The sequence below is a fragment of the Acomys minous genome (genome assembly GCF_964271855.1).
Source record: "Acomys minous genome assembly, chromosome: 8".
NCBI classification, from domain to species: Eukaryota; Metazoa; Chordata; class Mammalia; order Rodentia; family Muridae; genus Acomys; species Acomys minous.
Window position 1 is genome coordinate 87,107,499 of NC_140489.1, and position 26,694 is coordinate 87,134,192.

Here is a 26,694-nt window from a genome sequence, read left to right on the forward strand (position 1 = left end):
AGAAGGTGGACAAGCAGTAGAGCTTTGAAAAGACAGGAAGAGAGAGGGAGGACCGTTCAGAGGTGAGGACCACAGCGGCCACATCTTGGGGTGCAGAGATGGAAAACCCTGCAGAGGGTACGGCCACGAGAAGTGAGTAGCACAAAGAAAATTAAATGAGCAGCGGGTTAAAGAGGGCTAAAGAGGAAGCAAGACAGACAGACCACAGGAGTCAGCGTGTGCCCTCTTGGTGTGCCCACAGTTGATCTAAGAGACCGAGAAGGACACAGAGATGGGTAGAGACAGAGAGACACACCAAGAGAATTGGAGAGACAGACAAAGAAAGGCAGAGATACAGGTGCAGACAGAGACACGGAGACAGAGGGATGCACACAAAAGGAGGTGGAAAGAGAGAGAAAAAAGAGAAAGGTGAGAAGTCAGAGATAGAGAAATAGAGACACAAAAACACAGAGCCAAAGAGATGCAAAGAAATGGAGAGATGCATATATAGGGGGAGGAGGTCTCCCTCAATCACAGACATAGGGGAGGGGAGAAGGGGGGAAGTGAGAGGGAGGGAGGAATGGGAGGAAACAGGGGAAGGGCTAACAATCGAGATGTAATATGAATAAATTAATAAAAAAATTTTTAAATAAAATAATAAAAAATAAATAAATTGAAGTAGGACGTTGGAATGGAAAAAAAAAAGAAATGGAGAGACTGAGGAAGATGAAGAGAGGATGACGTAGACAAAGGCTGAGACTAGCCAAAAGACGCACAGAAACAGAGATCCAGACAAGACACAGGGAGCACTGGGAAAACTTTCAGAAATGAAAGGCTTTAATTTACAGAGGCAAAATACAAGCCCCAAGGAAATTTGACAGAACAGGATTAGAAATTGATAGGGAAATTAAAACACAAAATAAATATCAAAATCCTACCACTGGGAAACGTAAAGGCTCTTTCTCAGTTCATAGCCAGATGAGAAATCCAAACTGGAATTGTATTACAAATAGGCGATAGTAGTAAGTAAAATGCTCTGTGGTGGAACTAATTGATTGTTCATATTCATAGCATAGATGAGAAAAGAAATGAATAGCCATAAGCACATGCATTAATAAATGAAAAATGCTTGTGAATACTTCATCAAAAGAAAGATGACATAAGATGGATAAAATAAGGCAAAGAATAGCAGAAGTGGCTCTAATAAATATCAAATATGAAATTAATCATTTAAAACTGAAAAGGATCACCATGATAAATCAAAAGGCTATGAATAAATGAATGCATGAATACACAGAGTGAATATTATCTAATGCAATTTTTAAAAATACAAAGCCACACATAAGCACCATAAGGATGTGAAGAGAGACACTTCATGCAGCTCTAAGAATCTAAGCAGAGAGGATTAGTTCCTGGAAAATAGAAATTAGCAAAACCCACACAAGAAATAGAAATTCAATGTTGGTCAGTTGCTGTTCAAGAAATAAGCACTATTAGAGTGTACCCCGAAAACAATGCCTCCCTCAAAGTCAGAGTGTTTAAATGATTTTGTGATTCTACCAAGTCATCACAAAATCAGTAACTCCAGTGCTCTTTTAAGTTACTGTCGATCACAGGAAAGAGGCTCACAATTGTCTGTCATACAAGCATGGAAAAGAAAATTTCGTTTATGAGTAAGAGTGCAAAACTCTTAACAAAATGTTAGGACAGCCCTGTCTCATCAGTTCTAGTGGCACAGACCTGCAATCCCAACTATTCATGGGGCTGAGGAGAAAAATAATCCTCAATCTCACCTATCTGTGAACTCTGCAAGCTACAACAGTGCCTGGCCCATCAAGATCTGCCCAGTGACGCAATGATGACAGGAATGCTATGGGACTAAATTTTTTTCTGCTTGGATCTAAAACCCACTCCATGAGATGGAGCCAATACCTGCCATGCTACAGAGGCCAAGGACCTGTGGCTAGAGAAGTCATAGACCCTAGAGGAGAACCTAATTCCATTATTCTGCTAAATAGGCATAGTATTAAAATGACTCCTCCTGGTTTGTTGCTATACTCATAGATCAGAGCATCTCTCAAAGAGAAGCTTCTTCTTGTAGTAGATGACAATTAACCTTGAAATACCCAGAGAAAAGTGACTACAGAGTGATCAGCCATAAATGGCGTGCACACGCCCGTGTGTGTGTGTGTGTGTGTGTGTGTGTGTGTGTGTGTGTGTGTGTGTGTCCCCTCCCCCCAAAGGCTCAGGGATCTTCCTGGAAGACAGGGCAGAAAGATCATAAGAGCCAGAAATAGTCAACAACATCAAGAAAACAGTGCTTGGTTGGTGTTGCTGTAACAACATGCACAAAAACAGCACAAGCAGCAGCCAGACAAAATAGCAGCATGGAAATGGGAAAGGTAGGCACAAATCCCACCACTAGCTGAGGAGCTATTGGCATTTGTCATCCACTAGAAGAGAGAAAGTCAGTTTTCCTTAATTATGAGATCCCTGGTAGATCAACCATATACCAGGGCAGACTCTACTACACCCAAGAGTAGCTACAGAAATAAGACTAGGAAGGAAAGAGAAGAAGAAGAAAAAGAAGAAGAAGAAGAAGAAGAAGAAGAAGAAGAAGAAGAAGAAGAAGAAGAAGAAGAAGAAGAAGAAGAGGGGGAGGAGGAAGAAGGAAGAGGAGGAAAGGAGGAGGAGGAGGTGGAGGGAGAAGTTGTCTCAAAGTTGTTAGGGAGGGATAATTGGTTGCTGTCTATAGCATAGAGGCAGGGCAGGACAATGGTTAGAACACAGTCCTTGTCTGCAGTGACCAGACTCCCAGAAAATCCATGCTTAGCTGACACTGACTAAGTGGGAACACAAATTCATTAACCTCCTCATGCTGCCAAGTCCTCAAGCAGAAGAGCAGACCATCATAAGCCACCTTGTAAGGCAGCAGGCAGGAGTAAACAAAGCCATTCTTACAGAACGCCAACAGAAGATACTCCAACGTAAGTGAAGGAACAACATTAACTGTTGAGACTTTTCCAATTTGAAGGTCTAATGATATCAAAAGAAAAAAAAATCAACCTCTAATCTTTATATATCATGGCAAGGCACTTCATATGTCAACATTCATTTTTAATATTTTTTGAGATGGGCAGGCTTTGACTAGCTGTGTAGCCAAGGATGACTTTAGACTCCTGATCCTCCGGCCTCCGATTCGCAGCGTTGAGGTTTCTGGTGTGTACCACCACTCATGGTGTATGCGGTGTGGGACATTCAGGCCAGGGCTTCATGCATCCTAGGCTGTCCCTCTATCAACGAGGCAAGCTCCCATCACAAATCTTCTTGGACAAATGACTAGATATGTGATTGCTCAGCGTGGCGTGAAATACAAGCTCTATTTGGGTCAGTTAAGGCATGTGTCCATCTGTGTTTGTTGAGCACTTCATCTTAGTTGTACCCAGCTAAGCTGCCTCTGCTTGACCCTGCCCTCCATAAGAACCACTTGTGCTCTCTTAGCATAGTAAAGTCAGACAACACTAAGACATGGCACCTATGTCTCCGTCTGATCATCTCACCTACGGGCTCAAGCCCGAGGGGTTCACTCATTCTCCAGCATGAAGAATGCATCTTCCTTCCTAGCATCACAGTGGCCACTTAATAAAAAGCTATTACAGCAAAAGGAAACGCACAGAACACGGAGAGCTCAGGGACACGATTTTTGTTGCTTGTTCGTTTCATATATCTATATAATAAATTTTGGTCACCCTCCCATCCCCCTCCCACCCAGTTGCAAACCAGTTGCATCCTTCTAATCCTAACTGCTCGGTGTTAAATGGTATCAAAGAAGAAAAGCCTGAGACGTGATGATGGCTCTTTCACAAACACAAATTTAGCTTCCTCTCTGTGCCAGGTGATGGTGCTCACTGTGGAGTTACACAAAAAGGAGGTCAGAGTTCATTCCTCCACACAACGCACAGCCCAGAGCCTCCCCCAGGGTGCCACTAATTGACTTTTGAAGTCAGTAAATCAAACAGGTTAATTTGCATCTCATTTACATTTTAGAAAGTGCATCTCACTCAGACATTTTCACTATAGTCTCTCTACATAGGGCTAAGGCTCTCTGCACTTGCTTGACTAAAGGACAAGGTGTTTAAAGCAGGTCACACCTTCTCCTCAGAAGCTTACTCACAATGGCCTCCTCCCTCCACTCTGTTCTCAGGTGGCCTGGTGCAGGGCCCAGCCCTGGAAGGTCCTCTCCCCAGTTCTGAAACTAGACTTTCTCTCCCTCAAGGGTGCCCCAGGTCACTGAGAATGCTATTGCATTGCCCCATCACTATAGGCATTTCTAGGCATGCAGAAGTTTCCGGCATTCCCTGGGTGCAGCTCAACCTCTGTTTCCTCTGGGATATGTGCAGTGTTTATCTTCTTCAAAGTCTACTTAGCACCATCTCTGTCTCATGGTCTAAGTTCTGTCAGCAAAAACCTGAAGGCCTAGTATGTGTTAGCAATTGGTAGGGAACTGGGACCATAGCAAGCTCCTCCGTGGCTCTTCTAGAATCAGAACATCTGTATTCATTTAAAGGACTATAGGGGAAAAGGGATGGAAATTTCCCCAAACGCCCGAATCTACAGCAGTGCATGCAGATGACTTCCCTGGTCCCTGACACTGACATTTACTGTCAGTTCACTATGTGGAATCCCCTCTGTCCCCTCAAGAGTGGGATGGACTCTTAGGTTCAACCTGACACCCTGAGGAGTGCTTGTGAGAAGCCACATATGCAAAGAGGCAGTGGGTAACCATCCCCAAAGTCGCTCTGTGACCTGTAGACTGTGAATCTGCATTCAAGAGAAGGAGGCTTCTGCTTGAGTCACTATCACACCACCCTCTGTCCCTGGCTTGAAGCCTTTTGTCCCTTCCCTTCTACCCCGTGCTAAGCACATCCCTATGGTCTCACCCTTTCAGCCTCAGAGGCAGGAGAAGCACACAGAAGCCTTAGCTTCATACTCTTTTATTTTAGTGGTACTTTTTATAAAAGGCTTATGGAAAAAGAAAGCATTAATTGCTTTCCCTGTCAGTGTCAGTGTAGTTAAGATAGCCACCAAAGCCACCGGAAGGAGAGAGAGAGAGTACATTCTGACCCACAGGACCAGGATGCAGTCCCTAGGAAAAGGAAAAGCACTGCAGAAGGAGCCAGGGCTGCTGGTCACAGGTCACCTGCTGTCAGGAAGCAGAGTGGCAAAAGCTGGTGCTGGGCTCACTTTCCCCTTTTTATTTAGCCCGGGACTCCAGCCCATGGACTGGCACCGCCTACAGTTAGGGTGGGTCTTCCCCACCTCAGTTAACCTAATCTAGAGGAGCAGAGACTTGCTCCCTATCGAGTCTAAATCCCAACAAACTGACAAGATGAACCTCTGCTAAACTCAAATCCTGAGGAGGGGGCTTTGAGGAAACCTACTGTTTTGATTGTCCCTTCCACGGTTCCCCCTGTTCCCTGACTCAAGTTGACAAGTACATTCCGAGACTCTGTCATCAAAGTGCCAGGAGTCAAGAAGAGAAATAAGAGGACCACAGATCTCAACTCTGTGCTCAGAAGGATGCCAACCGCTTGGTCTACATAGGCTGACAGGGGCTTACCATAGCTGTGAGTGACTGAGACACAGACATTGTCAAAATGAGCAACCACAACAAAAGTTAGAAACTCCAGTGTCCCAAGTTCCATATGTGCTAGCCCTGAAAGCTCAGTGCTCCAACGACCAAACACGGTAGCAGCAACAATGACCAACAAAGATTTTGACCTGCTGAGCCCTGGCCATCTCATCATGACAGCATCAATCAGTCCTCCCTTCCCAGCGTTGAAGTCTTTCACCCTGGGCCTTTCAAGCAGCCTCCCCACCTACCTCAAGATCCAGCCACCCACACTTACCTCTGCCTCACAAAGAGATCCACACAAGGGCCCTCATCACGGTAGGCAAACCGCCAGTGAAAAATCCCTTTGTTCACATTGGAAATCTAATTCTGTGATATTGCAAACATTTTTTTGAGACACTGCAGGTTTTCCTCAGCCTGGTTGTATGTAAATTAGTCCGCTACATGGAAACCACTCCTTAAAATAAAGGAGACTCATTTGTGATCAGTAAACTATCCTGCAGCATGGTGCTATAGGCCGGTGAACTGTGCCAGCATTTACCTTTCATAAATGATGTAAGGTGACTTTCTGGAGTAGCTCTTCCTGGCCATTCCCATGGGGACTTCCCATCCACTTCCTTGCAAGCATGTGAGTTGTGTTCTGGCTTGTTTTTATTTTGTAGATTAAGAGGTGTCAGATTTGAAGTCTTTGGCTTTGCTCTCTATCATACTTTGTTTCCTGAGGGAGTGTAGATGTGTCCCTTGTGCCCCTGCCCCTATAACCAGTAAGTAGCTTACCCTAGCTGCGCATGGAATCAGAAAGGCCCTGGGCACAGAATGGCAGCAGGCTCTGTCACTGTGTAGAGAAGGCTGGATAACAGCCAAAGTCCTTCCTGTGATATGCCCCATAGGGAATTATGGGAGAGGAGCTCAGAGCCACCCATTTCCCATGTCCTCTGCGTAGACCTCCAGAAACCACGCAGAGGGCGCCTAAAAGTAACAGCCTGTGTTTGTGAGGGCTAAGATGTAGGTCAACCTGCAAAGCCCACATCCTTTCCCAAAAGAACAGGTCTTCAAGAGAAAGGACAATAATACCATGTACTCAAAGCCCAAGTTAGTGACGGCCCATCCCTGAATACAGGCTTGACGATTTCCAAAAGACCAGCTGCTTGCGATGTAGCCTGCTACCTTGTACACTGCACAGGGGCATTTTGACTTCCTAACATATGCCAGCAGGACACATCCTTTGTCCTTAATGGTGAATGTCATATTGGGAGCAGCTTTAATAAACACCACCCATGAATTCAATCTGAAAGAGTGGAACTCTATGAAATAAGAATCAGGCTACGGGTAGAACGCGCATGGGAGAGCAGACACTCTGCTCGGGGCCTGGGGCAGGTCACATTTGGAGGCTGGAAACCTGCACAGGAAAGTGAATGAGATATGGAGACAGCTTGACTGGTCCAAGCTCCGGGTTGGCCTCTGTGAAGCATGATCCAAATAGTTGGCTGTGATTGGCTGGCTGCTGTAGTTGGCTGGAGCCCAGCTGTTGTGGTTGCCTGAGAGCTGGGTGCTGCTCTCTCCCAAAGTGCACTGGAAAGCAACTTTCCTGACAGTTTGGTGCTGCGTTTTGGTGCCGTGTGCTACCCAGAAGCACGAGGTCAAACCAAGCAGGTGCTGTAGCTCATCTCAGAGCGCTTGCCTAGTTTACGGAGCTCAAGGCTCTGGGGAAGAAGAAAAGGAGGGAGAGAAGGATGGACAGGAAAAGGAAAGGAAAGAAGGGAGAAAGGAAAGGTCTCTCCCTATCCCTATAGAGCTGTGCACTCAGAGGCAAGCCACCTGGAATCTTTAAGAAGTGCTCTGTTTTTGCAGCTTTCCAGAAGTCCTTCCTATTTTCTATTTTTTTCCAGGGCAGAGGGGCCATAGTTTATTTAACTTCTAGCTCCGCAGATATGATCTTCTGAGAGGTGTGTAGTCAAGAGACCTTCAGAGCTTTTGTGAGACTTCTCGTTTGATTATTTTCATTAAGGTTTTAGCTTACAAAGTAACACTGCTCCTCACAAACAAACAATACGGATGCGAACTAAATCTTCCCTTCCCTCTTCTCCAGTTCCATGTGAGGCAGCCGATGCTAAATCTACTTTCTCTGCCCAGTCCCCCTTTCAGTGCACCATGGCCCTTTAGGAATGTCAGGGTAGGAAGTAGTTTCACAAACTGTTTGATTATAACATCCTTGTTCACAGAGCATCCCACAGACCTGCATCCTCTGGGACTGCTCCTCCGGTCTGCACTCTAAGGGAAATCTGGAAGTCAGGGTCAAGGACGACTCATGATGGAATTGGATCTTTTGTACCAACTCTGCAAGAAATCCACACAGATCCTGTCCAGCCACCATATCCCACAATCCATTGATTCTTAATAGCATTTGTGAGAATTTACAAGTTGCCTCATGCCACAAATCGCTTCTCCTAAGAACGCCTGCAGAACAGGCACTGGAAGCTCCTCCTGTTGAGAGCCAGTCTCCACCTGGGCATTCTCAGGGGATGCCCGCAACAGGAATAGAAGACGGAACTACTCAAAGGCATTCATGGCTGGCACAGGTGCCACTCCCATCTTTATAATCCTCACTGGAGAAGCTCTGGCTACCAGTGAGCCCCGGTTAACAAAATACTTTTGAATTTTCTAATGAAAAAAGTACAGTATTTGCTGAGAAAATGAAAAACAGCTAACGATATAAGATCACCACTAGCGTCTGGCCATTGGTCAGGGTCTCTGCACTCTACCACATTTGTGCCAGGCATGTCTTGGCATTATTTAACATAATCCATGTAAATGGATTTTTTTTTTTGAATCATCTCCTTTGGCTGAAGCTTCCAGTCTGCATGAGCAGGAATACAAAACCTTGGCTCTGTAAACTTTGACTGAAAGGCAGGTGGCCCTTTGCTAGGCGACCAGTGTCTCTACCCTTCCCTCCCACAAGTTCAAGACGTGTCCTTTAGATTTGAGAGTGAGCACAACAGAGCACAAGGGTGGCCAGGTGCAGGCAGCACACACCTGAGGACCAATCCAGATCTGAGGGTGACTATGTGGTCTTCTCTGGCTTAAATAATTTCCAGTGGTTTGGACTTCATCAGTCCCCATAGGGCACTGCTGGTGTGGTCCTACACCACCACCCCCTCTCCCCACCTCCAGTGCATTCCTAAGGAGAAACCCATCCGTGGGCGGAAGTCTTCTCCAACTCTCGTCGTTTGAGGGCACAGCCCATCACAGTGGAGAAGGTACGGCTGCAGGAGCCTGACGCTGCTCACTGCATGTCAGCAGTCCAGGAAATGAGGCCCAGCCATAAACCTCATGGTCCGCCTCCCAGAGAGCCACTTCCTCAAGCTAGGCTACACTTCCCACAAGCTCCATAGTGCCAAAACAGTAGCAGCTGGGAACCAAGCTAAGCACAAGAGCCCATGGGGGACATTTTACACCTAAAACATAACACCATCCTGGAAACTAAGCCAGAGTCTGTGTTATCCATGCAAGGGTGACATTTCCCATTCCTACAGACCATGCTCCTTTATTGCCGTTTCCTTTTCTGTCACCTGGATCCAGTCAAGTTTTCATGGTTAGAGTGAAACATTTTAATCACAAAGTTCTTCTAAAGTCAAACTATTCTATGAACTTTTTAATGACTTCTATATTTATCACACCTGGTTTTTCTAATTACTTAATGATTCTAAAATTAATATGTATCATGGAGAGCTGTTTGATCTTCCTAGGGGAGAAGATAAAAACTACAGAGGAAAACGTGTCAGGGTGGATATGAACAAAGGGAAATAGGCCACGTGGAAGAACCCACAAGGTGTATTACAGCCTGTTCTTATAAAACAGAGAAACTAAACTAAACTAAACTAAAACCTCATTCTGTTTCTCTAACCCTAGAAGAGACTGGTGTTGGGATTTCTTGATTTAAGGATAAGAACACAGCATGTAGCCAGGAAGTGGTGGTGCACTCCTTTAATCCCAGCACTCGGGAGGCAGAGGCAGGTGGATCTCTGTGAGTTCGAGGCCAGCCTGGTCTACAAAGCGAGTCCATGACAGCCAAGGCTACACACAGAGAGACCCTGTCTCAAACAAACAAACAAACAAACAAAAGAATGCGGCTTGTATCTAGCACAAGAGAAGAGATTCTCTGATACCACTCTCCGAGGAGCCATGGGTTTGTAGATGCACACAGCAGCCAGAGCTGTGAACATGGTCGGATGTGTGCAGTTTTTCAGAGATAAATAAATAAGAATAAGCACGTCCATCACCTTTGAAGTCAAGAATGGGGCATGTAAAATTATCTCAGTAGAAGGTACAACAGTAAACAAGCCCGGGGGTGCGGATGTGAGGTGTGGTCTGCTAAGTAAGAGAAGGAAAGAAAACAGGAAAAGCAGACAAGAGAGGATGGGCAGAGAAGAGAAAAGTCTGAGGTATGGGAAATAAACAAAGTGAGATGCACCTAAGGCAGGAAATAAAGCCTGGTCAGCTGATAGCAGAGGTCAACAGAGCCTCTGAAAAGAGGATATTTGAGCTGAGACCTGGGTCTCCTGGAAAGAACACTCCAGGCTGAAGATACACGAACCCCACTGTCCCTGCAGCAGGAGGCAAGCTTGGCCTCCTGGGGAACAGGGGAGCATCAGGGCTTGGAGTCAGGGAGGCTGCACGCTGGGGGGCACAGAGTTGGAGAGGGAAGCTACACACAACACACATCACTCACCATTCCAGGGCACAGGAGAGAGGTTGAGTTTTTACAGTTGCAATGCAAACACATCAAAGATTTTTGGTAATTTAGGATAAATAAGTTACACAAGTTAATTGTTAGTTGATCAAATCATGGTCAAGTCAATCACTAGTCTACTTTTATCACAAGAATATACATCTTAGGTGTGGCAGATAGATAGGATTCTATAGGAAGATAAGGTAGCATAGTTAGATACGGTCTTCAAAACCTCAAAGACATGCAGAATATGGCATTTAAAATGGATTTTATTATTTCAAAGATTCACTGACAGCCAGGCGTGGTGGCGCACGCCTTTAATCCCAGCACTCGGGAGGCAGAGGCAGGTATATTGCTGTGAGTTCAAGGCCAGCCTGGTCTACAAAGTGAGTCTAGGACAGCCATAACTACACAGAGAATCCCTGTCTTGAAAAAAAAAATTCACTGACAACGAGACAGGGTAACTCCCGGCAATGCCCTGTAGGCTCAATTTTCTTAACAAATATATTTTATTACAAACTTATTAACTGAGAGTACCTCACTTATAACCCAACTAGCCTAAACAATAGGAAAAGAAGATTAAAAAATACAATAATGAAACTGTAAGGATATCAGTTCTGAGGAACAATTCTCCTGACGTAATCAGCAGGATTTCTTCTGCTGGAACCTGGAGCAACCAGGATCTGGAACCTAAGCCAGAGCCCCAAAGCCTTCCCTCGAGTGGTTCTCTCTAGGAGCATCTGGAAGCTGAGTGATGAACAGCCAAAACTATCCCAAGTCTCCAAAGGCCTCACCTCTTGTTTTCGGCTCACATTTATACCTTCTCTCATAATTTGTTCAAGGAGGTTTTGCTGCTGGTTAACAACAAATCTCTCCCCACGTGGTGGTTTGACTTCTAAGGTGATAAACATCACCTGCTCTCTCACAAGTCTTTTTCTCATCCTCCACTTGTGATCTAAACAAAAACAAACAAACAAACAAACAAACATGTTTATCTCTCCTTTAACACCCAGCCTACCTCAAATAGGATGGTGAGCATGAGCATCAAAGAACCTCCTTATGGAGATGGCTTCAAATGTGGCAAACAAGCCACTGGGCAAAACGTCCTCGTTTCTACCACAGACAGAATTCTGCCCTAAAAATGTGCAAGGCATTTGGTGCAGGCAGAGTCAACAGACAAACTCAGCCAAGATAGGATAAGCAAGTCTTCAATATTTCCTGCCTCTGTCTGTCAGATATATTGAGCCAGGAGGCTGAAGAAGATGCTCCAACATTATAGAGAGTTTTAGGTGACTATTCAGGTAGAAAACTGTCTCTGCCGTCTTCTCATTTGGAAAGCTATGAACCTACACTCCCGGCATACTCAGGTAATCAAGTCTCTGATGGAGCTGAAGACCAGGTAGCTTCCAATGAAGCTTAGTTGTTCAGGGGTTAAGATGTGTTTAGGTCTAGATAGATGTTATAAGTTGATAATGACAAGATGTGATGGAGACTGATTTACATTCAGAATGTTAAATGCACCAAGATAGGAAAGATGCTTTCTTCAAGGCTGTCAAATACAAATAGTCAAAACACTAAGAATGTAACATTTATATAATTCCTGATTGTGTCATGGTTCTTCTTGCTATAGGTAGTTTTTTGTATATATGTGTAATAATATAAATGTATATGTAAAAAATATGAAAAAAAGAGAGAGAAAACATAAATTCCTCTCCTCTGTTCACCCTTTGTATTTCTCTACTTTGATCCTACCTGTTGTTTGGTCCCTAACCATCTCCTCTAGCCTCCACTGTATAGATGACATTTTCCAGATGATATTGGCATGTTCTCATGCCCCAGGCTTTTGTTTATAAAGCTTACACAAGATGTCAAAAAAAAAAAAGAGAGATTTTTAGTAAAAGGATATTACACTTTGGAATACATATCTTAAAAGGCCACTCTGGATATTTCTGCAGAGAGTTTGGAGGGCAAGACTGCATGAAGAAAGACTACATGAGCCCAAGAGACACTGAGTAAACAAGGAAAGACCTGCCAAGGCATGGCCCAGGGTAGTGACAGTGGAAACTCTGAGCATGCTGAGCTGGACAGACACATATGAAGTCGAGCTGAGCTGAGAATAAGAAAAACCACAAAGCATGGGCCTCTGGATGACAGTCCTGGATAGATGAGGGAGCCCAGAAGTGTGTGAGTGGGGTGGAGAAAACACTTCAGAGGAGATGGGGTAAGGCCCTATTCACTCTAAAATGAAAGACTGATTTGCAAACTGGAAATTTCTTGGCAATCAGGAGAGAGCTCTCCTTTAGCCCGTGACACAGAGACCCGGTGAGGTCCCTAAAACACTACATGCTATTTTCAGTGAGAACTTACTTGTTCTGAAAAAGCTTCGCAAGCTAGTTACACAGTGAGATCACAGCCCCGCTCTTAGGTCTGGGCCATTTCTACCACACTGTACAAAAAATGAGGAACAGAGCACAACTCGGTCCTAAGAATAACCCAAAGCAAATGTCTCTGAATCTGCATAATTGTCATCCTTGTGATGCAGCCTGCCAGGACTCCATCGTCCCTCAGGTCACCTCAGAAACAAAGGAGTATCTATGAAAATCATGTCAGACCCTAGAGAAGCCAAAAACTAAAGTGACACTGTCTAAGTTGCTGCTCACTTTATGTTTGAATCCTTTTACACCTATAAGTTATAGAAAACTGACTTTCTACAAAACCATCTGGTTCATATCCATAGAAATGCAAATTCTGTTTGGGGTGATGCTCTGTGGCCTTTGAGCACTTCACAGCTATCTGTAAATCCCCTGTAATGGTTCTGAATCTCTCTGTCTCTCTATCTCTCTCTGTCTCTGTCTCTCACTCTGTCTGCCTTCTCTCTCTGTCTCTGTCTTTCTCACTGTGTGTGTGTGTGTGTGTGTGTGTGTGTGTGTGTGTGTGTGTGTATTGGATTCTTTCCTAAATTAGTTGCAGCCTCCTATTGGTTCTTTGATTAATGAGCTGAATTAAAGCTTCATTTTTATTTATAGGCATTCATTTGTATTTATATGAGTCATGACTTTAATCTTTCCAAAAACTGTCCTTTAACCTAAATATGTCAGTCTTTAATATTAAATTTCAAATATAATTTTTAAAATATCCCTTTAAATTTTGAATCATTTCAGAAAGGAATGACTTCAACCAAAAAAAAAAAAAAAAAAAAACTTTGGAATTTTAAAGATGTGAGTCAACTTGCCAACACACGAAGGCTGAAAGATTTTGGCCTTGAATGGTCTGCTGACAGAACAAGGCCAATGTGGCATGCAAATCTCAATCGATGGGCTTTGACTTTCCCAGAACTGAATGCCAAACACTGCATGCCACCTACTCCCCTGGCAGCAGTCGCAGCCGCACACTTTGTCACAGTAGAAATATACACTCATTTCAAACACCCTTTCTTTGTTCAGGGGCGACTCCCTAGAGGGTCCCTCCGAGACCCAGTGAATATTTTGTAGGTGAGCATAAGCAAACGGCCTCTCCCCGTGATATGAAAAACAGGTTCACAGATGCATACAAGAAGTTAAGGGAAAGGATAGGTGCAGACAGTGAGAACGAAGGCCTACCAGCAGGGCCAGAAGCTCGGCCCCAAAGCCCGGGAGAGAAAACCCAATGAGTTCCAAAGAGGAAGTCACCAGAAAGTAACTGACAGCCACACACCTCCGAGTTGGGCTGCTATAGGCGCAGTTTATCCAGGTACCGCCTCTGAATGTAGCTCCACTGAGCCCCGTTCCAGGTAAAACTCAAGAAGCCTCGCTGTAGGACCTGAGAGAACTGTATCTTCTAGTAGTTGCCAAAGGCCATCACCTGAGATTCTGCAAGGATGAAAAACACAGGGCCCCAGCCAACCAGTACATGGGTCACCATGGTGCTGTGCAGGACCGGCTACCTCGGCTACCTCTAAGAGTGACACGCAGCAGGAGTGGAGTGCAGCTGCATCAGGGGGCATTGAGTTGCTTTCCTCCTATGGCCGACTCTTAAAATCAGCTGAACCTTTGTGCTGAGTGACCACCTCCCCTCCACAAGCGCACATTCATATCATGGAAGACCTTCAAGAGACTGCTCTGCAAGGGCAGATGTGAGCAGAATACATTTATTAGAACTATAAAAGTAATATTACCACATTTTTATCTCAAGTGGCTGAACCGGTTACACTAGTTTTTCTCTAATCAAATTTTGTATTACATTCTCACTACCTCAGGCAAGAAAAGTCAGAAAACCAGAAATAGAAGGCACGATTAACTATTCCAGTCACCTCCCAGCTGCTTTAGCTGTAGCTCTGCCCTTCCTGAAGGACAGAGGAGACAAGAGGGGGCAGACACTACCATAGAGCACTGCTAAGGGGAGAAGATTTGACCCAGGATCTTCTTGGGTCAGAACCTCGAGTCTCTGGACCCCCTTCCCCAAAGCCTGACACTCAGGCCACAACCGGGCAATAAGACCGGGACTCAGTGACCATAAGACTTGCAGCAAAATATCAGTTCTGGAAAGCAATGAAGGTTTCCAGTGTCCATAGACCTTCTGAGGACCAAACGGTAAGGCCATGAGGAAGCCTTTGCCAATTTCTATAAAGAAAGGTAGAAAGGAAACCACATCAAGCCAGCCCTTCAGATAGGTGATGGGGGGAGGAGTCAGGCGGAACCCCCAAAATAGACCTGGGTGGCTCCGATGACAGCTTTCACTTCCACTAGACCTGGAGTTGCACTTCCAGGTGGGCCTGGTGGTTATTGGAAGGGGCCACAGCGGTGGGCCATGCCTGAAGCCTCTCCAGCCACTCTGGTGCCATCTGCAACCGCAGTCAGGTTAGTGGGGGAAGTTCCAGAGCAGGGTGCAGCCAGAGCGAAACTGACTTGAAGCAACGGGTTCTCGCTAAGGACATCACCTGTGTCACACAGACTCGGGGGCAAAGTTCCTTTTGTTCTCTCGGGAGCCTTTGAAACTGCTAGCTAGGCTCCATCTCTACACAACAGAAAGAGAGACAAGGAGTCACAAGGTCACACAAAAGGCCCACAACTTCTTTACCTTTTTTTTATCTCTTTACTTTCAAAGAACTCAGGGGCTGGTGAGGAGGCTCAAAGAAAAACAGCAATGGCTGCCAAGTCTAATGAGTTCCAGGCCCTAAAAACCGCATGGCAGAAGACAAGTACAAAATTTCACAAATTGTCTTCTCAGGACTATTCACATACCATGTACCAGCACGCACACACACACACACACACACACACACACACACACACACACACACACTCACACACTCACACATGCACATGCACACACACACTCATACACAATCACACACTCAGACACATATGCACATGCACACACAAATAAATAAACAAATGTAATTTTATTTTAAAAAAGAATGAGGAGGAGGAAGAGGAGGAGGAGGAGAGGAAGAACTTGGGCTTTTTGACACATGCCTATAATCCTGGCTCTTGGAATGGGAGACTGAGGCCTGATAATTGTGATTTCAAGACCAGTATGAACTATTCTGGAAGACCCTGTCTCAGAAACTAAAGGACTTATATTTTCTGAGGTCTATAGAAAGAAAAGTAAGCTAGCCAAGCAGCAAGGCAATGCCTCATATGCTATTATTTAAATCCCCTGGGTCTTTGTCTAGAGTAAAAAGAAGTCATGCTATTTTTAGATCTTTATCTGCCCTAAATCTATCCAAAGGAATATTCTGTGAAGGTGCAGATATGAACGCTTGACAGTGAGGAAAACCCTCAACACCGGATGATCAGGGGAGATAAGCAGGGAAAGATGCAAGAGAGAAAAAGGTCTTGGGGATGCAGCAGGACGGCAGAATGAGGGAGTGGCTTCCTCCACATGGACTGTGATTTGGTACCCTCATCTAGCGAGGGGAAGCCACCTCTGTGCTATAACAGAAGTGGGGTCTTCCACAGACTTGTAGCTTGCTCCCTTTCCACCCTCACATCCAGTCAAGGGATCCACAGCCAAGCCTTTCTGCTTTCACAGGAAAAAGTGGGATCTGAGACACAAGCCTTCTGCATAAATTGATATTTCACTTATAGGTTGCTAAGACTAGAAGAAGGTAGGGCTGGGGCATTGCTCAGTCCAGTGCTCATCTATCATGCATGCCTTGCTGGGCTTGATGCCATACCAACTAAATCAGGTGTGGTAGGTACCACATGCCTGTGACTCTAGCACTCAGGAAGTGGAGGCAGAGGACTGGAAGTTCAAGGTCTTCCTTGGCTATGAAGGGAGCTAAAGGGCAGCCTGGGATGCATGTAACCCCATGTTTAAACAAGTAAATTAAAACAAGTATGGCTGTAATGCTACAGAAGGAGCTTCGGTGCTTAACAAGGAGAGCTGCGGTGTTGATCAAGCCGTTCTCTTATTCCCTTCCCCCACCTCACTCAGCTGGGCAGCTTACGACCTTGTGGGTGAGCGGTGGGGACTAATTTAACTTATAGGTGCTCTAATGGGTAATACAAGCAAAGCTGAGATGAAATTCCTCTTCCAAACCACCATTTTCGATGAGGTGCAGCACCGTGGCCATAGGCAGCCACGAAGGGACTCTGAAGTGGGAGAGCATTAGACTAGACATGGGCAGCTGTCATATCTAGCAGGACAGTGGTTCTGAAAGAAGAGGCCACAGTTCCCTTTGACTATGAAGGTTAAGAGGTACAGCGCTGTATCACAGACAGCACGACGGGCCTTGTGGGAAGAGACAAGCGGAGCCTTCAGTTTCAAGGGAACAAAGGCAACTCCCTGCTCTCGTAGGCTTCTGGTGAATGCTGGGGGTGGGGGGTGGGGGTGAGCTTCCATTCCATGTGACCTAGCCTACATACCATCAAGGGTGTCTTGGGTGTTGGCACTAGAGCGGGAAGCAGGTCTTGTTTGCATCTACGAGGAGTAGGGACAGTTCAGCTCCTCTGCACAGAGAGGGAGACTGGGAGAAGTGTGGCCTGTGCTTTCAGAGAGATAGCAGCCAGAGGACCTGCTAGCTAACAGACACCCATCATGACCTCAGTGACAAGGTGATCCTATAGGGCTTCTCCGCCCTCAGCACGGTCCAGAGAGGCAGAAATTATTGGGGGGAAGCGAGCTAAGAAGAAAGTCATCATTGCAACTCCGCTCCTCTACCAGGCTGAGCAAGCTCACTGTCTCTTCAGGTCCCAGCCTGGGGTGAGCATGAGGGGAGTCTCAGGTGTGCACTGGACCCAGATTCTGCTCGGTCTCCAACATGGCAGACAGACAGATGCATCGTTGCCCATAGTACCATAGTCACAAAACAGCAGCTGTCATGAATACTGTCTCTGTCCCAGCATTTGATGCTTAGGCACCTGCCAAGGAGGTCAACCTTGTCAGCCTCCCCTTCGCAGGTGAGGAGGCCAAGGCCAACAGATCTTAGAGCATCTCAGATTTACAGCAACACCTTGGGAGACAGCAATACTTGGGAGCGCTGGTGGTATGTGCACCCTGCCAAGGTGGTCATTTAAGGCCATGCCTGTTGGTGTGGTTCCTCTTCTCATTACCCTGGCTTTGCATTTGTGCTTTCATGGCCCAGGGAATAACCGTTTCTAGAGCAAGGACTTTAAAGTAGGCTATAAGGTATATTTTGGGAAGAAAATAGATTAAATTTTTAAATAGGGAAGACAACACTCTTCTGATTTGATGGGAAAAAAATATAGAAGAAAAAGTTCTCTACAAAGCAGGTCTGGCACTGGGAGCCTGGTGCTGGTTTATGGCTTGACTTCACAGCCAATGGTAAAATGGGGCATGTCAGAAGCTGAAGAGGGCAGTGACTAGTGACACATTACTGGTATGTACGGGTGTTCTCTTCCAGGGTGACACTACACAGAAAGGGTTGCAAGGCAGACATAAGAACAAGGATGAGGCTTGTCACAAGCAGGCAGAACATTCTGCTCTGGGTCTTGGTTTCCTCACACGTAAAATCCTATCAAAGTCACACTTTAAGGGGTTGAAAAAATGATATAAATTACAGCATCTATGGACCTCTCATGGCATGGATGTTACTCCAAACTGGAACACATTAACTCTCTCAATCCACACACAACCTCGCGGGTAAGCTCTATCATAGACGACATTTAACACGCCGGAGGTCCCCATTGCCTCCTGGGAGGAAGAACACTGTCCATTGACTTACACAGGGCTGCAGCTTAGATTTCTTTCTTGATTAGAAACTTGTGGCACTCAGAGTGCACCTCACCTTCCTCTCCGTCTCTACTATCCATCGGCAGCCTGGAGTAGAAGCCCAAGAAGGATTTGCTGATTTAGCAAACTCAGACATTTGAAATCCTGAAGAAGCCCCAGGGAAGGGCCCTGACAAGTTGATCACTTTTCTACAAGAAATCTACACTTGGAAAAGCAGAATCTCTCATTGAGTCGGTTCAGAACCTAAATATGGTGAATCCAAGTGATGGTCTTGTTTTTCTCAGATGACAGAACAGCAAGGCCACCTTTTCTCTGAAGGACCAATAGACACCTCAGGAGTGCCTCAGAAGCTATGGGCAGGAGCCACCTTCAGAAGCAATGGTCCCTCAGAATCTATGAGCACCTCTAGATTGCCAAACAAAGTCTTGTAAACACCAACCCTCTCCTTCTCCCTCTCCCTCCTCCCCTTCCTCCCTTCCCCTCCTCTCTCCTTTCTTCCACACCTCCCCTTTCATTCTGCTGAATCCTATAGCAGACTCTAGGATTCCATTACAGATAGATGCCTTCACACTGCCTACATGCGGAGGCCAAAGCTGCAAAGACACAGAGCCAGGAGGCACTACTGGTTCATATACCCAAGAGATGGGCTTCTTTGTGCTTCTTCATGATGCTCTGGAAAAGGAAGAAGGAAAGGCAGCCTCTACAGCTACTCATAGGCTCAGGGGCCTAGTATCCCAGCTGCCAAAACCCAGACGTCCCAGTTCAGTGCAAACAGCTTCTACAGGAAAAGAACGCACCTCTGCCATGTTCTTGGACCACAACTGCCATTTCCAAACTATCCCATCAGATTCCGTTGGTACAGTTCTTCTTAGAGTTCATTTAGGGTAAAAACAGGCCATTAAACACATGTCCCTCCACAACTGTGCAATAGAACAGGAAATTGAAATGACCTGTGCTCTGGCACAGAGGAGCTCTGAGCCAAAGGAACCCCAAATTTTAAGACCCCGCTCATCCCCAGTTGCCACTTAGGTTGGCGTTAATGCGTTAATGTTCAGTGGGATGTATGCTGTGCGAGCCTCCACGGGGTTTTTATTGTCTGCCTTCCTAATTCTGTCCTGCTATAATGAAACCAAGTTACAGCCCTCTCTGTGAAACTATTTAGTTCTGAGCTGTGAAATTTGTTTGCTGAACTCAGCACTCCAGCATCAAGACTTCCAGTAGTTCAGGGTGTCCGAGATAAACAGTGCTGCCAGCCTGTGGCATCAGATAAGATTTATTTTGCAAACTTTGCCAACCCCCAAACAGTGATTATGCTTGGGCAGATACAGTACCACTGTTAGCAATGTTCATTTAGATTTTTTTTTTTAAACACCAAAGGGGCATTGCATCGTTTTCATAAATATTAACAAAAGTTTGTGAGGAGTACAAGCCCCAAAGCTGGAGGCAGCGACAGGCTGTGCCCACTGGAGATGTGGATGGTGACACCCGGGAAGGCGGGTCCCTCTCTCTTGGTGGCAATCTGTATATATTTGCAAACACATGTCAAGTGAGCCCTCCCAGAATCAGAATTTTGTTTTTCATAGTAACTGCATATCTGGTGGCAGCTGATACTTTCAGACCCTAAATCACTGATCTTCCTGCTGACTGGATATCATTTCTACAGAATAAATATGCCTTTACAGGTGTTTACTTATAAAAATAACAACAAAAAATGCTGCGACCACTCCCCCACAGTCATCACAGGTCTGTGTTCCCTTCAGGAATTAAGGCCCTCCCTCTAAGCCCCCCCTTTTAAAGGCTCCGCTACCTCCCAACAGCACCAAGCCTTTGTCACAGGAGTCCTTGGGGAATACCACAGATCCAGGCTACAGGAGGCAGGTGTAGGCATGGGACTTTCCTGTTAGGTCTTATTAAAGTGAGATAAGAGAAAATCACCTAAAAGTCATCAGCATGTAAATTAATTTCATATCGAGCAGTGCTTTCACATTTTGAAGAAAATGAGCTTATTGAGAAGGAAGTAAGAAAGAAAATCAGTATCAAACCTGAAGGAAGAAAAAAATACTTTAAAAAATGTAGTCACAAGGGAATGGAGTCATTTTGACTCAATTGGTTGCCAAGTTTAGGGCAGCAGGAGACCCATCTGCCCTCTGGCCTCTTCTCCTAAGGACCACTAACCACACCCATGCCCTGTGGTGACCAGTATCGCTTAGGCGAGTTGGTGATGTCCCCACTCACAGTGGAAAGCACAACGTTCTGACTTTGATGATTGTGCATCACTGTGACATCATCAGACTAACCAGAAGTCATAGCAAAGAGGAGGGAAGAGGCAAGGCTTGGCTCTCAACAAGCACAAGAACTAGGTAACAGGCAGGCGCCATGCCTTGGACAGTGATGACATGGGGCACACGTGAGTTTCATATTCAATATTTTATTTCTGCTCTGAAAACCCAAACATGAACCTGAGAGGACTAGAAAGTAAAACCCACAGTGACTGGGATGTGAAACTTGCTACACAGGCAGCTCACTTGTCACCTTGATGTCAAATGAAAAGGACAAAAAGTCCAACAGCTTAAAAACTGTTCAGGGGTCTCTGAGACCCTCAAATGGCAACGTTCAAACACTGTCTCAGGAACAGGAAGCACAGCTTAACACGGGATGTCATGCTCTTTGGTGCATTTGGAGTTATTTGAAGAGCATTAAAATTTCCATCGCAACTGTAGTCTTCAGTCCTGGTGGCATTGGGGAAAGCCCTGGTCAAAGCCATAGCTGGAGCCAAAACTGCCTGCATGAAAACAACTTTTTCTCTCTATTGTTAAGTGAAAATTCCATGAGAGAAAAAAATTCTTGCATTGTGTCCAGCAGAAATACATCTTTCCACTGAAAACATTGCCCTAATGAGCTCGCCTGTCGTGTTTACATTGCAAATGAGTAACAAAGACATGTGGTCTCTCTCTCTCTCTCTCTGTCTCTCTCTCTCCGTCTCTCTCTCTCTCCTGTCTCTCTCTGTCTCTCTGTCTCTCTCTCTCCGTCTCTCTCTCTCTCTCTTCTCTCTCTCTCTCTCTCTCTCTCTCTCTCTCTCTCTCTCTCTCTCTCTCTCTCTCACACACACACACACACACACACACACACACACACACTCATCTTCCATCTTTTATTAAGTATGGGAGTAAGCTGGAGGGATATCAGTGGTGGCAGATGCCACTTCCCCCCTCTGGATGACTGAGAGCCCTTCAGAGAGCACCCCACATCTGTACCACCACAGCCTTCTCCTCTGTGATGCCTAGCTCTCTAATGCATGGCTAAGGCGGTTCTGCCTCAGAACTGTGGCATAGGCTTCTGGCTTCACATAGTCACAGAATCTGGCCCAATTGGCTGAAATAAGTCTTTGCTAATTTATCTGCTGGTTCAGGTCTCAGCTGCAGTTCTCAGCTTTGATCATAGCCAAAGCCCATATCGTCCTAACATCATGTGTCGTCCTGAGGGTCTGGATGAGGGGAGGCTGGGAGGACCAAGAAGCATCACAGAGGGGACAAGGAGTGTGGTTGGGCCACCTGCTCCCCTCATTAGCATGAGATGAAATGGCACAGCTGATTGGCCTAGGGAGAAGTGGGGGTGTGATAGCAACTGGGAGAGGAGGCTAGAGGTGTTCCCAAGGGGGCTCAAATTGCATCCCACCTGCTGCCTCTCATTAGCCTTGACTATGTACCAGGCACTGGACTTGGCACTCAGAGGCAGAGCCCAGCCCCTAAGGACGTCGAGTCCAGTGGGAGACCCAGATGCAGAGAGATCACTATCTCATCAGATGGACGACAGCATGATCTAGTGGGGAGGAGGGAAGAACCGTAGGAGCACAGAGACAGGTTGCAAAGAGGTTCCCTTGGAAACGGACCTTTGAAAGGAAAGTTAGAGGACAAGAAAGTACTTAAGACCTTATTTTTCCTCATTTGGATCCAAGGAGATAACACAGAGTTCTCGCCCTCTAGAACTGCATGACACCAGGGGAGGGGGGAAGGTTACACAGGTGAATTGCCTGTTTATGTATTCTACGCTAGGAGATGCTTCCAGGGAAACCAAAATCTTCAAGGAGCCTTCAAGGTGAGCAGGACTTCAACTTACCAAGAGAGGAGGGGAGTGTTGACGGAAGTCCTGGGAGCCAGACGAGGTAGCCCAGCCAGGTGCCCAGCTTTCCGCCTTTGGCAGCAGGCCTGGAGAGAGGAGGCATGCAGCCTACGGGCAGCACATCTGGAGCAGCATCTGGCGCCCCCTTAGGATAGAGGGGTCACTTTGAGATGCAGTTTTCTCGCTCTGCAAGTGTAACCACCTAGCAGGAGGGAAGCTACTTTAAGGAGAAACACTTGTGCCCTTCCTTCCCTTTAGCCTTCAGCTTACTGACACCATAGTCCCCAAGGACCTGACTTTCCTGAGGAGTCTCATACTGGGGAAGGAAAAGAATCGATGCCTGGTGCCAGCTAGTGGGGGAGCCTGTCTCCTAGACAGAGACTTCATCCCATTCTGACAGCTCGTCAGACCACCTTGTAAGAGAGACTGAAGCTGAGGTAATAATAACAGGTGGACTTTGACCAGGAGTGGCTAATAATGTACACCTTGTCCTATTTAAACCTTATTATGAGGACTATGAGGACCCCAAAACTGGACTGGTGTGTGGGGTGGGGTGGGGTGGGGGGGCTTTAGACGTCTTCATTTCTCTTTTCAAAGTAGCCACATTAAATAAGTCCCCCATGTCTCTGCCTTTCACTACGATTTGACTGAGGCTGCATTTCGTGTTTTGTGTGTCATAGCCCACTTAAGCAAGCAGTGGCTTCAGGTTTGTCCCAGAGTCTCCTGCTCCTTACTCAGTCTGATGTCAGTATCTGTTAACAATGCAGCAACCCGGAAGGAGGGGCCGAATGCCAGTCATGAAGCACAGACAATGCCAGCTGCAATGGGGGCACCTACGTGCCATCTCACTCTTCCCTTTGGGTTTTCCCCTTCAGGACTTCCCAGCACACGCCGCACACTGGCTTGTGAGGAGTGACTAGACTTGCTTGCTGCTTTCCCCTTATTTTTTCCTCCAGACTCACTTCCTTCTCGGCTCATGAACAGGCCTTCATAGGTTTACCTTTCATTTCAAGTTCTCCTGGTGATTAAGGACTGTAATTGAACAGTCTGCTTTAGCACAGTGAAAGGCACCCAATACCCACTAAGGATCTTCCAGCACTGGCAGTGGGAACAGGCAAGGAAAGTTCATGAGGGAGGGAGTGGTAAAAAGAGCAGGGAGACAGAGACTAAACAGCCCCTCCCCCCCCACCCCCCACCACCCCCCACCACCCCCCACCCCCCCCCCCCACCCCGGCACATGCAGAGTGATATGTAACGAAACCTTTCTAGTGGGACCTGAAGAAACAGCATCATAAAACTGCAACAGAAGCAATCTAAAGTAGCAAGGCCGCCGTCCCTTCACAGTTAAACAAGTGTGTGTCCACGTAGATGAGTCATATTCCAGAGCCCCTGAGAGGTCGGTGGGTTTGGCATTTGGCCCATGCCTCCAAAGGCTGCTACATCCTAAACAGATGCCCATATCAGACCATGTGATGTGTAGGCGATCCTGGGAAAACCTCGATGAAGTTCCTGGCTTCCGAGGATCCAGGAATAAACATTGTATGGAAGATTTTCACATATGGCACACAGGCCTGGTGCATCACAACGGCATAGAGGGGTACCCGTGTTACCTGGGTAGGTCCTGGGAGCCCTGAGACCGAGTAGAGATCTGGCTAGACTGGGCATGAGGGCACAGTAAAGGGCTTTTGGAATACATCCAACCCCAGAGTATTGTCATACCCCTTAACATGCTCTTTAGAAAGAAAAAAACAAAAACAAAAACAATTTTAGCCAGTGGCACATGGCTTTTATCTTTTATTCCAGCACTCAGGAGGCAAAGGCAGGCACATTTCTGCATTCAAGCTAGATCACCATGAGACCATAAACTGAGACCCTATCTCAAAACAAGAAATACAACAACAACAACAAAACCAAACATTTTTATGGGAAGGGACAAATGGTGAACTCGAGAAAGCATACTTCCCACTCTAAGTTTACAGTCAAAAATCAACAGGAAACAGAAAACAGGTATGTATTTGTGTATGTGTGTGTGTGTGTGTGTGTGTGTGTGTGTGCATGTGTGTGTATACACATGAGTATACACATGTACGTGCACATACCCACATTTACATACATGCATACACACCATGCATATACACACATTAGGGTTCTTTATAGGAACAGAACTGGGTGAATGAATGGAAACTGCAGATCGGCTTCCATGATGTGGTCTGGGTTGGCTAACAGTAGCTTTCTGCACACTGGAGAAGAAGCTAAGAACTCAGTAGCTGCTCGCTCCACAAGATTGGATGACTCAGCCATTCCAACCCGGGCTGAAGGCCTAGGGGATTCCTGGCAATTCCTTGTAGAGCCATTGGTCTTCAGTCTACCTTGGAAGGCAACGGATTGGGGTTCTGACATCAGTGAAGAAATGTAGCTGCTATGCAGCAGTGGCAACGGTGGCAGCGGCAGCAATGACAGGGTAGATGAACTCACCAGCAAGATATTATGACAATGAGGCAACAGCAGCAGTAAGAGGAGCCACCCATATACAGGATATGCCATGCACTTTAAATAGCCCTATTAGGAAAAGCACTTGCAGAAGCTTGTCTCTTTGTGGATTTTCAATTCAGTCACATTGACTGCCAAACTTAACCACCACTACTACACATGTAAGCATATGTGCATGTGTGTACATCTATGTGTATGTGTATGTATATGTGTACATGTATGAGCCAAGGGTTAAAGCTTTGGCCACTTTACCATAGACAACTTTGGAAGTAATAGGATGCATCCTGTCCCAGCAGTAAGGTGTATCTTCAAGGACGCAGAGCAAACACTGTGTGCAGAGGCTGGGAGAACACTTCAGCTTTTCAGAACATCTGTGAGCAGAGGTATTGGGGTGGGTCCTAAGTAGAGGACCACAGAAGGTATGGTCCAATCCAGGCCATAAGTGAGAACAGAAGTTGTTATTAACAACATCACCCTCCCCCCCTAGACTTAGCTTAACTCTTTGACTCCTCTCAGCCCAAGTCACATAGTCTCTCTCATTTGTTGCCTTGCTTGTTTGATTTAGTTTCATGTAGCCCAGATTAGCCTTAAACTATAGCCAAAGCTGGCATTGAACTCCTAATCCTCCTGCCTCTTGCCTTCAGAGTGCTTCCAGTCAGATTACAAGTATGTGCCACCACACCCAGTTCCGCAGAAGGGCATTTGCTATCAGCGAAAGCAGGCAATGAAAGTGGGAAGGACAGTCAGAGAAATGGGCCAGAACACTTGTGAAACTCTTTCAACACGCTAGCATGCTCTGCAAGCAGGAAGCAGTCAGCAAGCAGCATGCTCCCTGCCTGTGGGGACTCAAGAGCACATCCCGTCCCGCACCTGCTGCACCCTACCTTCCTCGCTTGAAGTAGAAACCAGAGAAGTGAAGCCCAAAGGTTACTACATGGCTCTCTACGCCTCCCAGGGATGGCACCTGCCCAAGGATGGCACCGCCCATGATGGGCTAAGCCTTCCTGCATTTTTAAATAAGTTAATTGTAATTAAATTAAAGCTTAATTTAAATGTTCAATTAATTAATTAAAGCAATGCCCCACAGGCACGCCCAAAGGCCAATCTGATGGAGGCAGTTCCTCAACTGAGGTTCCCTGTTCCCAGACTCTAGATTGTCTCAAGTAGACAAAACTAGCTAGTGCAGTATGGGAGCATCCACACCCATCTGAGAGTGCTGCTGCCACACAGCCCAGGCACTCACTCACAGATGAGCATTGCAGGAAATAGGTTAACTACACAGTAGCCCTAGCTCCCTAGGGGCACCGTTTCCAGCTTGCTTGTGTTTCTTGTGCCTCATTCAAACAGGCTAATACTCATTCAGATGGGTGGCGAATCCACCCCACCCCATGTGCAATGGATAGAGCCCCGTGTCTAAAAAACAGTAATAACTGAACTTTAACATGTTTTCCGTGACCCTTCAATAAGAAGAAGCATGGCTGGAGCTACTTCCTCTGCAGGAAACAAATAACTTCCCACCATGCTTCCTCCACGTCCCGCCCCTACGTCGAGCCCTGCAGGAGATTCAAGT

The 26,694-nt window shown here is 46.2% G+C and overlaps 1 protein-coding gene across 5 annotated transcripts in view; it reads right to left on the bottom strand.

Moving 5' to 3' along the window:
- The window catches only part of LOC311604087 (uncharacterized protein), a 207,919-nt gene that overhangs the window by 64,512 nt on the left and 116,713 nt on the right, over positions 1-26,694 (bottom strand). For 2 of the 5 annotated variants that reach the window (XR_014781374.1, XM_084793615.1), the window contains exons 1-2: positions 14,181-14,365; positions 11,135-11,295 (exon numbers count right to left, since the gene is read on the bottom strand). The exons of 1 other annotated variant lie outside the window; for it this stretch is intronic. Coding sequence is in view for 1 of the 4 variants with exons in the window: in XM_084793615.1 (XP_084649741.1) it covers positions 11,135-11,295; positions 14,181-14,322 (303 nt within the window). In the remaining 3 variants the exon portion in view is untranslated. Of the gene's footprint in view, positions 1-11,134; positions 11,296-14,033; positions 14,366-26,694 lie in introns of those variants that run through there. 2 more of the 5 variants (XR_014781376.1, XR_014781375.1) reach the window with 2 other exon arrangements.